The 13218-nt window shown below is 39.0% G+C and overlaps 3 protein-coding genes across 8 annotated transcripts in view; 1 reads left to right on the top strand and 2 right to left on the bottom strand.

Annotated features, from left to right (window-relative positions):
* Window positions 1-142: 142 nt before the first annotated feature.
* On the bottom strand, window positions 143-6807 carry LOC124060207 (pyroglutamyl-peptidase 1-like). Its single transcript, XM_046390862.1, has 5 exons — window positions 6615-6807; window positions 4768-4820; window positions 3797-3913; window positions 3182-3414; window positions 143-3013 (listed from the first exon to the last, which is right to left on the bottom strand). The coding sequence occupies exons 1-5, from the start codon at window positions 6646-6648 to the stop codon at window positions 2818-2820; spliced, it is 633 nt and encodes a 210-aa protein (XP_046246818.1). The 5' UTR covers window positions 6649-6807; the 3' UTR covers window positions 143-2817.
* A 638-nt stretch (window positions 6808-7445) lies between these two features.
* On the top strand, window positions 7446-10093 carry lsm4 (LSM4 homolog, U6 small nuclear RNA and mRNA degradation associated). Its single transcript, XM_046391566.1, has 5 exons — window positions 7446-7589; window positions 8186-8227; window positions 8334-8432; window positions 8604-8784; window positions 9212-10093. Exons 1-5 carry the CDS (start codon window positions 7587-7589, stop codon window positions 9331-9333), a joined length of 447 nt encoding a protein of 148 aa, XP_046247522.1. The 5' UTR covers window positions 7446-7586; the 3' UTR covers window positions 9334-10093.
* LOC124060502 (E3 ubiquitin-protein ligase rnf213-alpha-like) overlaps window positions 9706-13218 on the bottom strand; it is a 44893-nt gene continuing 41380 nt past the window's right edge. For all 6 annotated transcript variants that reach the window (XM_046391563.1, XM_046391565.1, XM_046391562.1 and 3 more), the window contains 4 exons: window positions 12813-13010; window positions 12340-12429; window positions 11912-12090; window positions 9706-11464 (listed from right to left, as the gene is read on the bottom strand). In XM_046391563.1, the coding sequence (XP_046247519.1) occupies window positions 11308-11464; window positions 11912-12090; window positions 12340-12429; window positions 12813-13010 (624 nt within the window). In that variant the 3' untranslated portion in view covers window positions 9706-11307. The remainder of the gene's footprint in view (window positions 11465-11911; window positions 12091-12339; window positions 12430-12812; window positions 13011-13218) is intronic.

Genomic DNA, 13218 nt, shown 5'->3' on the forward strand with positions numbered 1-13218 from the left:
GACAGATCATCAATGGAAAGAGGTCTCACTCTGAGCTTTTTCCCGGGTATCAAACCAGAACAGCGGACCTCTGCTGGAAAATTAGCTTTCACAAGGCGTAACTAGGGTTGTATTAGTTGAAAAAAATAAACACAAAACATTATTTGTACTCCTTTAATTCTCTTTATTTCAAAGCTTTTCTTTTTACAAAGCCAAGATTACTTATTGTAACAGTGCTTTGTTAATGTCAGAAGCAGAAGAAGACACCTTTGAGAGGATTCTCCCGAAACAGAGAAACTCACACCAAATCACAGAGCCACAATGTTATAGTACAACAGAGCACACATCTGGATAAAAATGTGTTTTTTGAGGTAGCCACACATCTGACTGGACAATGTCAGTAAATCTTTGAAGTGACCCATTGAGCATTTTTAAGGCCTTTTCATAACACCCTTAACAAGAGCAAGGCACAGGAAAGAGTCAGGGTCAAAGGTTGCCTCATATGTAAACTTCAGGCTTTTAAATTTTGTGAACAGAAATTTTAGGGGCAGCTCCTCCATAACTCTTTCACTTCCCAGCACTCACAAAGCCACACAGTAAAATATCAGCACCTACACACTCAGAACTAAAACCTGCCCATCACACTTCAACAATTAGATTTTAAAACCACATAATCAAGATGTAAGTTCACTGACAAATGCTAAAATTAATTCTGAGAAGCAGTCGTTTGTTCAGCGCTCCAGGACGCTACCTTGTGGTATAAACTATAGTACTGAAAAGCAATTAAAATGACAGGCACTGCTAAAAAATAATTACATTTATTCAAACTCACTAGCACCAACAAGCTTGACTCTGGTGAAAAAAACATTTAACTAAGAGGCCACAAGACCTCATGTTCAGTTAGTTTCAATAGCTCTGACGGATTAAAACTATATTCACGTTTTCCACGAACACAAATACGGCGCTGAAGCAGAATGAAGACCATTTAGTGTTAAAATTTCCACTAAAACTGATCAAGCTGAAGCAGTCAGGGAAACGCTGGTCTGCAACGTAAGACAGAAGACAGTCCCCCCCCCCCAAAAAAATCTCAAAGCTACAAAACAGAATATTTACACCTGAGACTGGCACCATCAATCTAATGCAGTTTGTTTAACTAGTCAGAACAAACAAAAGCTCAGGAGAATAAAGCATGACTGACCTACAAAGCACACCTCACATACATAATTACCGGTACAATTATTGGGGGTTGGGGGGGTCTATGTCTAAAAAGCTACATATTTCAAGTTAAAGTGACTGAAAATAATAATAAAAAAAAAAATACAAGATGCAAGCACCCACAAAGCTGGAGTTGATGACCAGAATAGGCAAAATGAGAAACAAAAATAAAAAAAAAAGTGCTACAGAAATAAAAGTTCAGGCCCAACTCTGACAGAAACAAGAGTCCAACTTCATCAAATCAAAGCAGCTATAACTGATTCAATGACGGGAACGACAGAAAGCTTTAATCAAAGAGTAACAATTAGGTCTGCACAATTATGGGAAAAAATAAAACTGTAACTAATAAGTTACATAAAGGTTATAAAAGTTCCACAACAGAATTTTTAGTTGTTTTTTTTTTTTCACAGTTTAAGGTAAAAAGAAAAAGGCATATTTAGTAAAGGTAAAAAGGATTTCACTATCCAAAAATCCAGTGCAGTGTTGTCTTGTTTCTTGCCACGATCCAGTGAGAAACTCATTATATCACATGAAGACAGGAAAGAACTATTTGCTCAGTTATTTAAAAACAATAATATTGGACATACAACTCAGATTAAGAAAGGAACTTTGACTTTCTGGACTAATAATTGCAATCCTCAACATTTTCTCAAATAATTGTGCAGCCACAACAGAATTCTGAGAAATCTAAGTAAAGTTCTGAACATGAGATCTGTAAAATAACATTGCACAGCCCGGGGCCAGATCTCAGGTGGATTTGGGGGTTTCCTGTCAGAACTGGGCCGACAAACTGGGCGTGGGGATATGAGCTGGAACCAACCCGTTCCCTGATTTAAAAAACCTTTGTAAAAGAAGGCAAATTTACAACTTCTTATAAAGAAAAGGGAGTCAAGAAACTATTCAACATCAAGTGTGAAACAGCTAGAGCTTACATAAAAGGAAACAGAAAGTAGCAAACACAGTTTACCGCCAAACATTTTCTACTCAAACCATAATGTATCATGTACATTAATCACTTGAAGACTATGAGATGCAAACGCCTGCTGACTGAAGCATACTGTGATGGAGTGAAAACTGAAAATCTAAGGATGAAGCATTATGAAATTTAAAGAGTACATTCACAGTTTTCCTAAATGTGACTCCTATAACCATTTCCATAACCCTAACCCTATAAGGTGCATTAATAGGAGACACATTCAGAGTTATAGGTTGTAATGTCTGCCACATTACAGACCCTCTGCATATTAACGACTATGAGTTGCACTTGTTGTCTTATTGAACCTAAGGTTTTTCACATATTATAAACTCCAAAGTCAGAAAGTTTTATGTTCCTTGTAAGTGGGGGGAAAAAGCTTGCATTACAGCATCACTGAGGGTTATCTTGAGACCTCAGTTTTATCTTCTCACCATCAGGAGACATTAAAACAAAACTGAATCAGGTCAGGGAAAAACATGAAGCAAAAACCTAACACAAAGGGAAACAAACGCTGAAGTTTTCTTCTTGTCCAAGTAAAAGACAACAATTTAGAAAAAAAAAAAAGAAAGAGTTTGGCTACTTGTGGTTAAGTGCAATTTCTCTTGTGTGGTGAAGGCTAGAGAGGCTGGTTGGCATCTGGAGGTCACTTAGTGGAAGTGCTGCTGGCAGTTGATCTTCTCCTCAGCCTGGTCCAGAAGCTCCAGCATCTCCCGGACGATGGCCTGCAGTGCACGGCCCAGGTCTTCCCTGCTGTAGGGCTTTCCAAGAGGAGGCACGTGAATGAAGGCAGAGCGACCGTGGCTCAGGTACAGGGACGTGTAGTAGGTGAAATCACAGAGATACCTGTTAGGTAAGAGAGCACAGCGTGATGTGAATGAAGGGCCTGGCCACATGAAGGTGCTGTAAAAGCTGCTCGAAGCGCAATAAAATCATGGCACAAACAATGACATCTTAATTCATGAACATCTTCTTCTTCAAACTGCCGATGCTCACTAAAAAGCGAATAATTACCTTCCTGCATCTTTGGAGACAGAAACAGCTACTCCCAGCCCCGAGGCGGTCACTCTCTTGCAGACTGATTCCATGTCAATAACTGAGTCGATGCAGTCCGGGCCTCCCACGATGCAACACTGTGAATCCGGACAGAAGCTGCTGTTGTCCAGGCCTTTGTAGCCGTGATTTCTGCCACACTTTTCCAGCGTGACAGTGGTGGCCATACCCGAGACACCGACATGAACTACCAACTGGCAAAGAAAGGAAACAATAAAAACTCAAGTCAGAATTGCCAAAATATGTGAATCACAAAATATCTGCGGCAGCTCTCTCTGACTGAGGTGTCCAAAGAGGAGCTGTGACTGTCTCAACTGGACCAGAACTGCATTTATATTTGACACAAAACACACACCTGAAACCAAGAACAAAGAAGAGAATTTAGCAACGTGTTACACACGTTAATGATAATCTGTCATACTAAATACAATTACAACTTACACTTGCCTTTATGCTGATCTGAAACCTGTGACAATAAAAATCAGGCTTAACCTGAAACTGAGGAAACATGAATTTCTGCATTCCACCGATAAAAGTGGAATAATGTGGACGGGTCACATCATGTGGTCCTCTTACCAAAGGACGATACTGCTTCCATAATGATGGAACCAAACTCTGGACTGTCTGGTACTCGACAGGAACCTCGGATACGTGCAAGTCCACTTCGCTGCCCAGCCCGAGTTTCTTAAGCTCCTGTTGGGACAAACAATTCAAATTCAAATTTTGGGATAAAAAAAAAAATCCTATAAGTTATTATAAGAAACTTTCTCAAACAGTGTATTAGTATCTTGGAATAATGACTCACAGTCTCAAAGAAATTAGAACTTTTTCAACAAAGTAATGCAATTATCTGAAAATAAGACAAAGTTTAGCAGACCCAAATGGATACCATCAGAGGGTTCGGATCATTAGCCTTACTTAAAAAAAAAAACATGAAAATTTTCAATTTGAGAATTCAGATGCAAAGTAGTCTCCATGATAGTCATCATAAATAAAAGAAGCAAGAAATAAAAGATGCAATCATACGTATTATAAGTAAGACAAATCTGCGTCAAAGTCACAGCCAATAGACCAACACCTCCCCCAGTCTCCCTGCAGGACAAATAGCCCTGGACACTGACCCCCACTTGTATTGAAAAGGCTTGTTTGACCACGTCTGTGACCTCGCCACAAAGCGGCCTTTTGTTTGCCTTTAATATCCTTATCAAGTCTGTCTAGACACCCTGACAACCTCCATCAACCCCCACATGCAGTTTCCCCAGTAGGACGCAGGGAGTCTCCGACGCCCTGCTGCACGGTGCGAAACCGGCCGGCAGCTAGCAGAGCAACATACGACTGATGGAAGAACAAGCTCTGCGTGAGATATAAACCACAAACTATTTGCTAAAAGAATTAGAAAATGTATATATTTTATTTTAAAAACATATCAGTTCCAGCAGTTTTGTTTCAATCGAAGAACCTCATGCTGATTTCTGTTTGATTTATCTTGATGGCACTGCAGAAAATGAATATGAGCATAAAAACAGAAATAGAAGGATAAAACACACCTGCACCGCGACCCAGCTGGCGTTGACCGTGTGCTCTCCAAATGGCCCAAAACCTACAAAACATGTACGTTATTTTGGTTGATGCACTGCAGCTTCACAATTTGTTCAGTCGCCATGCAGAAAGACTAGAAATTGTGTTTTCAGAAACAGAAAAGCAACTGTGTGCTGTTTGTTCTTCAGTTATGTTTACAGTGGGGCCCATTCACACAATTATCAGTCAGTAAATAATTTTTAAAAAAACCAACATATATATTTCATTCTGTAGAAGGAGATTCATAGATGTAGTGTAACTTCTAAAAAGCTATGGGCTATCTTAGCATTTTTTCTCTTCTGTTAAGCTCAAGTCCTTTCTGCATGTTCTGTGTTGCTGCTTGAACGTGAGATCTTAATGTGAGCTTTGACTCTTAGTCGAAAGTTACTGCAATTTGAATTTCTACAGTACTGCAGCGTGCTGCTTGCCGTGAAAGACCAAATTTAAGTCAAGCAAAAATGCCTCCATGCATCTCTCCATATGACCAACAAAATCGCAGCAGCAGCCTATGGACATTCACTCAGGTTTGTTCATACAGGGATCTATAACTGATTCCCTTCCACCACCCTTCCAAGGGTCAGTGGGTCCCTGGGGACTGGGTGGTGGTGGTGGGTGGGGGGGATCAGTCTGTCTGACAGGCTGCTGAAAAGGAGCTGCACAAGGGGCCGGCAGCTGCCAGCCGGCCCACTATTGTGAAGGTGCTGTTCCCAAGCAATCTACACATCTACTATCAGCTGGGACTGTGAGCGGCTGCAGCCCTTTGTGTCTGAAAACATCAAGTCACCGCTGCAGTTATCCTGCACAGATTTAAGGTTCAACACTATAGTTTGCGCACTCGGAAAACGTTATATTTAAGTGGTTGGAGGTGAAGCTGCAATGAGGAAAACAACCCATTGATATGTTTATGTCACTCTAATCACTGCTGATAATTTCTTATTTAAGCAGTGATTAGAAGTGATGTGTTCTCAAAAGGTTTAATGTGCACAGCAGCTTATGAGTTAGACTGGTAGCATAATATGATTAAATTAAAAAAAAAATGTATGAGGTTCCACGAGGAAACAATACAGTAGGATATCAATACTGAAACACAATCATTAATTGGTTATTGATGATCGTGTCATTTACTTTTAACCATTTATCACAGCTCTGTAAAATAACCCAATGCCTGGAAACAAGCCTGGTGTTGAGAACAAGTCCAACTGTCGTGAAACTCACAATGCAAAGACACCAAGGACAAAAACTAAGGCATTCAGACTGCTTGTGCTTCTTTATTTTTGTACAGGAAGGCTGAACGTGTTTTCAGTGTGACCACAACACCCATCTAAAGATTATCATGATAAAAACGATGAAACCCTGAGACAACTTTGATTTTACTATTGCATCCATGAATGACGGCCACATTCACATTCATTCGCGCAATTCGCAAAGACACACGATTGCCACATCTGTAAACATTCAATTAACATCACGTTTTTGGTGAATGATGTTGTTGTTTATGTTTTGATCCCCTAATATTTGCTGTGGCCTTTCAAGAAAGACAGGAAACAACAACAAAAAAGATAATTTCACCTAGCTTGTCATTGCCCTCATAATACATGTTTTAAAAAAAACACTTTACAGCGTTACATGTTGTTATTACAACTACAGGCAAAACGTTTACATTAACTGTCTACGACTACCGCGGAGTGAAGCACGAACAGCCTGACGCCATTAACGTTAGAGCAGCTGTCATCTCTACAACTTTTCCTTCACTTCACCCTGCTGCTTACTTTGCCGATAGGAAAACCACAACAATAGCTAGAAAGCGAAGACAAACCTGTGACGACCACAGTCCGTTTACTGTTATCCATCTCCCGTCCTGTTGCAGAAGACCGCTTCGGGGTTTTTTTGTTTTATTTTGATTTGTTTCTAGTTTTTCTTTGAGAACCAGGACCATAAAGGGAGTCAATACCCTCCACAGCTGACGGCTCCTTCTGCCAGACACAGGAAAAAGATCGAACGTCCTTGTAGCAGGCTACGTGAGACGTGACGTGATTGCGTCAGCAGTGAGACGCATTTTTCAATACGTACTTTATTGTACAGAAAGTGTAGAAATAAAGCATAGCGTAAGATGAACAAGATAAATTTAGCGTCGTGATAGCCTTCTTTTTTGGAGAATAGTTATTAATACTATTAGTTATAAAGTTATTAGTTAGGAAATATGTAATTTTACAACAAATAAAAGCCAAGAGAATGGTTAGGTTAGCAATAATTTTCTTTTTCATTTCTCTCTTTATTGCTATCACCGTTATTGAAACCAAACGGAACATTCGCCAGACACAAAGCAGCAATAAGACGCTGATTAATCGTGGAGACTCAAAATTGAAACAAGCAAACAAGCGGACAGATAAATACACACAGTGCACAATAAATTAGAGTAATCAAATACACAAACTGTTGCCGAAAATGAATACAAAAATTAATGGCTAACTAGCAAAAATAAATAGATAATACTATTTTTTTCAGTATTTATAGATTTCTTAATGGGGTTTGTTTCTGTATTAGTTATATCTCTAATTTCATTCTTTATTTGTAGTGCATTTATCGATACATACATGTATGAAATGTTGTGCAATGAGCGTTCTTGACCGTAGAGGGCAGTATCATATAATGCCTCCATGATTTCGCAAAGTACCGCTGGACACCGGAAACTTATTAGAAGAAGAAGAAGTGGACCAGTAGGTGGTAAAATTGTGTTAGTGAAGGGCCAAGACAGCAAACGAGGCACACGAAAAGAGACCGTGTCGCAATGGTAAGCATTTAACTGTAGAGTTCAGATGAAACGTTGATAGCGCCCTTTCTATGCAGTTAACTCTAACTGCGTTAGCGGCACCGTAACGAGGGGTCACAACGATGCGCGGCATGTTAGCTTGAGTTAGCTTTAGCCGTAATGGCTAAATAAAACATCATTGGCACATAGAAAAGTCTCCATGCCGTGTTTAAGTGGTGATATAAGCGAATCACATTTTAAACGAGTAGATTGTTTTTATCTTGCCTTGTAGCAAGCCGGGATAAGTAATGTGACGCTATGAATGAATACATTGGATACACCTGGACGCGTTTTTCTGAAGTATTAGGATATGCAGTACATACCGTCAGACGCTACAAACAACAGCCATCCCTGTCGCCGTACGCCCAACGCAGTGGTGGCAGAGTTGGTGTCATTGGAATAACAGCTGGGTAACTTACGGGTTCTCCAATGCTACACGCAACCTACAGTAGCATCAGGTGTCTATGTATGAGGGTGAACAGTGGGTCTGTTTTGCTTTAAATGCTGTCCAGATTACTCCGATGATGTTGATTGTAAGTGAATTCTGACTTGTGACGTGTTTTTCTTTAATTTTGCAGCTTCCACTATCTCTGCTGAAGACTGCCCAGAACCACCCCATGGTGAGGAGACACTGACTTATGAGCTCCAGCTTCTGTCATCCATCCTGCGTTGTGTTGTCTGTATACTAAAACAGCCGCCTGTTTGTGATGTTCTTCCTCTTTTCAGCTGGTGGAGCTCAAGAATGGAGAGACGTACAACGGCCACCTGGTCAGCTGTGACAACTGGATGAACATCAACCTGAGAGAAGTCATCTGCACCTCAAGGGTAAAGCTAAGTTCTGCCTTTATTTTTGTTGCAGTCGCTATTTGTGCGTTACTGTTCGAGCAGCATGGCACAAAGATCTTCTGCAGACATGAAAGATGACTGAAGCTTGTTGTGCCTGTCATTTTTACATGATGATTTGGATACACTGATGCTCCCACTCTCCTCTGACAGGATGGAGATAAGTTCTGGAGGATGCCTGAGTGCTACATCAGAGGAAGCACCATCAAATATCTGCGGATCCCAGATGAGATCATCGACATGGTGAAGGAGGAGGTGGTGTCGAAGGGCCGTGGGCGTGGAGGCACCCAGCAGAACAAACAACAGGGCAAAGGACGAGGAGGAGCTGGCCGAGGTGAGTGGAAACACTCCTTGCCGATGAACAGAGCATAGCAGGGACGTTTGTGTGTTGCTCTCATAAAGTGAATATTAGAATGTCGGGTTTTGTTTGTTTTGTTTTGTTTTCCCAAATTCCTCTGCTAATATGTTTGTTGTTTTTTAGTCATTTACAAAAATATATCAGATCCAATCATTGCACTTGAGAAAAGTCAAAAGTAGTGGGATTAGCTTTAGTTGTTAACATTTATTATAGATCACATTTTGCTTTTTTAATACACACAAAATTTTGACTTCTTGACACTTCTTGACCTGAATTTTCAGCTCAGAACCTGATTCACCCATGGAAATGGAAATCTGAATCGTTCTCATGACAATTCTCACAGCTAACAAAAATTAACAGAAGTTTCTCTCTCCTTCTTGCGCTCTCTTGTTTCTTTTCGCAGGCCTGTTCGGCGGCCGCGGCAGAGGAATGACCGGCCCTGGTCGGGGCCAACAGCAGCAGCTGCAGCAGCAACAGCAGGATAAGAAACCGGTAAAACCACAGGGAATGAAGAACCAGCACTGACAGACAACATTGCACCTTCAACAACACATACTCAGAGCAATTACTCCTTCAGTACATGAAGATGAAAGGTGTTTCCTTCTGCTGTGGTGTTTGTCAAAACTGACCACTGCAGAACTCACACTGGGAGAAGTTAAAGAGAAGCTGTGCTTTTGCACTGAATTGTTTTTTAGCATCTGTAAGTTTTTTTTTGCTATGTCCATATACCAGTGTATCAGTCAGAGGTAACAGACTCCTTCTGTAGTATCAGTTTATAGTGTGGATCAGTACCACTTTGCAAGATCAGTTTGCATCATAAATCACATTATATTATCCAACAAGTTTTTCAGCAGTTGGTATACTGGAATCAGGTTTCATTTTTAGTTATATTTTTTGTAGTTTTCATGGTAAAGAAAGTGCCCAGCCCCAATTTCTGTTGCATATTTTTTTTACATGCTCTTTACTTTTGTGTTGTTTGTAACATTCTGTGGTTTGTAACCTGTTAGTCTGCTGCGTTGTACGGTCCGATCACAGCAGTACACGAACAGTCGGGGCGGACCAGAAATCTGTCCCTGATAACTTAAACTTCTGTTAAATCATTTGTGAGGTGATACATTATGATCATTTGGATTTCCAGAAAAAGAAGATTCTCATATTCTTACGTCTGAAATGGATAAGTCCAACTTGTGTCTTGTTGGGTGGGTTTCATTTTATTTTTGTAACAGAAGACGATGTTGTAATTTATTTACATGAGAATGTGAGAATTAAACAACTTTTGTTAAAACTGCCTCATTTATTGAGAACACATCATCTGTCTAAACACTCGGCAGGCAAAACAACCTGGAAACAAACTGACAAAAGATTTTACTGCTGCACAAAGTGTGTCCATTACTTTGATAGAGGTTATAATTCTTTATGATTAGCTAATGTTTGGTTTATAAATCTAACCCAGAACAGAACTGGAGTTCAGCAAAGTCTCACCAGTTCTTTAAGAAAAAAACAATTCATATGTAGAATGGGACAAATGTTTAAAAATAATAATAATAATAATAAAAAAACATTTGTTTTGGTGGCATTAATCTTCACACATTTTGTATGGTGGTACATTAACATGTAAAACTTATAAAACAGTTTCATTTCTCTTAGCTTAAAAACAGCCAGATTGCATCTAAATCATAAAATCCTGAAATCATTTATTAGTCACTACAAAAGTAATCACTTAAAACTGTAATAATCCTATAATCATAAAATATGCATATGAACATTTTCCACTTGAAAATGAACAGCTGTGAACCTTGTACCATACATTATGATCTGGCTGAAAACATAAAAGTAAATAAAAATATTTGTTTAATTTGAAACATTTTAAAACTTAGAAACCTTAAAAATATGCTTTGTTTCCCACTTCCTTCTTTTTCTGAAACTATGAAAGTTCAGTGAAAAGTGGAGAGAAATACATGCTTCAAAACATCCCTGCGGTTACTCGTGAGACAAGGTCCCACACTGTCACAACCCTTAACATCACAACAAAATGAATGAACAAGCATAAATCAGATTAGTCAAAAATATCAAATGAACAAACAGCAATGTCTAATAATTTTATCAGAACATTTCTTTTAAACATTACTTTAAGATAAAAAAAAAAAACATAAATGTATGAGAAAAACAAAACTAAGATGTAAATGTTTTTTTTCTTTCCCTCACTAGTTCACTGTACCACCATGAAGATTCATTACCCTTAATAAGATTTTGGTGGTCAAATAGTAAAACTGTATGCAATAAAAATGTAACAAACAAACTGTATATTCAAGACATTATGTATTTAAGTTTAATCAGTCTTGATATGCTTCATTGTTTCTGTAGAGTCTAAAGTTTATTTTTTCATATTTCATGCATCACAGAAAAAGCTATTTAAAAAATAAAATATAAAAATAAAAAGCGAAATCAAATTCCTCTGGTCTTTTTAACCTGACTCAAATCTCTCTGAGCTCATCCATTTTATCTGTCTGTCATCAAGTCCTGTTTGGCTGTGACAGAGTACTTCCAGGTCTCCACAATCTTGGACAGCTGCAGACTATCAGGAAACCTCTGGTCCACGTAAAGTGGCACCTCCACTTCTTTACGGTCCATGTAGGCAGACACTGTCTCTTTCACACTGAGAAAAAGGAGAAAAAAAAAATATGAATCTTAATTATTTATCCTCCTTGTCCTCTTCATATTTGAACCTGAACCTGAACACACATAGAAACAATTCAAAACTGCAACTGCAAATTCTACATTTAGTTTCTGTTTTTTGAGGCTGAATAGGATTGTAATTGACAGGACAAGTGAAGCTTATAAATATTAATTGAACCAAAATCATGTATATAAGAAGATTAATATGATCAAGATCCCTATGTTGTTATTGCTGTATAAAACTCAGCCTGACAGATTTGGGATCCTCTTTAAAATTACGAAAAAGTTACAGGAACTAGAACAATGTTTCAATGCACAGCATGAATGTAAATTTGGGTTAATCCACATCTCAGAGCATGTATCAGATCTGTGGGGGAACGACTGCATGGAGGACAAGGAAAATTGTAAATCTGTTTAATTGGTTTACCTCCAGGAAGGGTTGTAGTCATTGGTGGCCTGCAGGCGGCCCAGACGCAACAAAAGGAACTCATGCATCTCAAGCAGCCATTGGTCCACATTTCCCCTGGACAGGAAGCCATTCAGTTCAATCTTGTCTTCTTCTGTCAGTGGCTCCTGATACTCAGTTGGATACCTCAGAAAGGGCTCCTTTTGATGAAAACATTGTGTGAGGCATTTTATATGTGTAGTAAATTGAAAAGTATATTCATAGTAAAATTCTGTGTTTGAAGTATACACCAAAATGAGCAAGAAATAAACACAATGAATGAAAATAATAATCAAACAGGTGTAGTCCACTGATATGTTTTGATGAAACGTACGGCATTATACTAATATTACCCAGTGCTCTTGTTCGGCGTTTAACCAGCCCCAAAATGCTGCAAAAACAAGACTTACCCTCCTGAGACGCAGCATGTTTTCAGATTTTAGGGAGGAGAGCAGTTGCCACAGACAAACACAGTGTCTGAGGTTGCATCTGCCCAGAGCCTGAGAAACAACACAGCAGAGTAACAGTTCAAAGCACACATCAAGGATTTCTTAAAAATGTAACTTTTTTTCTGGGTTTCAAAGATATAATTGGGATATTATTATTTTTCCTATATTATTATAGGGATTCAAATATTAAGATGAGATTTTTCTCATCTTAAATCTTGATTTTGTAGATTGCCATTTTTAGATTTATGGGTTTTTTTTTCTTTTCTTTAATGACATCATTTAATTTATGGCAATTACAAACAGACAGCTGACTGTTTGCACAAATTGTGGACCTGTCCTTAATAATAATCAGCCAGATAAAGATAGGTCCAAGGTCCAAGCTCCCTGTTTCACTGAACAATCACTCCTGGCAAAGATTCTGCATATGTACTGACTCGTAATACATGACGATCGATGTGGTCTGCCATCTTCAGGATGTCCTGGAGGTAAGTGACTGCCGACATCATGGGATCACCACCAGTCATCGAAAGAAAACCCAGAAGCAGCTCCACGATCTTCAGTGCCTCACACACTTCGCTGTAGGAGTTCAAGTCTCTGGACAAGGCATTCTGGGTCAGACGGGACATCGTATCCTGAAAAACAATAGCACATAAGTATTAATAAAGCCTGTAGCTATAATATAATGTACATATGTGTCTTCTGAATGAATAGCTACTGCCTCAGAGTAGTCACTATTTCCAAGTGTTTTATAGCTAAAGCAGAATTACCGCACTGTAGTTACAGTATATGTCCCCATGCGATATGTGATATGACTAAAATATGTTTGGTGACCACCAGATT

The sequence above is a fragment of the Scatophagus argus genome, chromosome 6 (assembly GCF_020382885.2).
Source record: "Scatophagus argus isolate fScaArg1 chromosome 6, fScaArg1.pri, whole genome shotgun sequence".
Lineage (NCBI taxonomy): Eukaryota > Metazoa > Chordata > Actinopteri > Scatophagidae > Scatophagus > Scatophagus argus.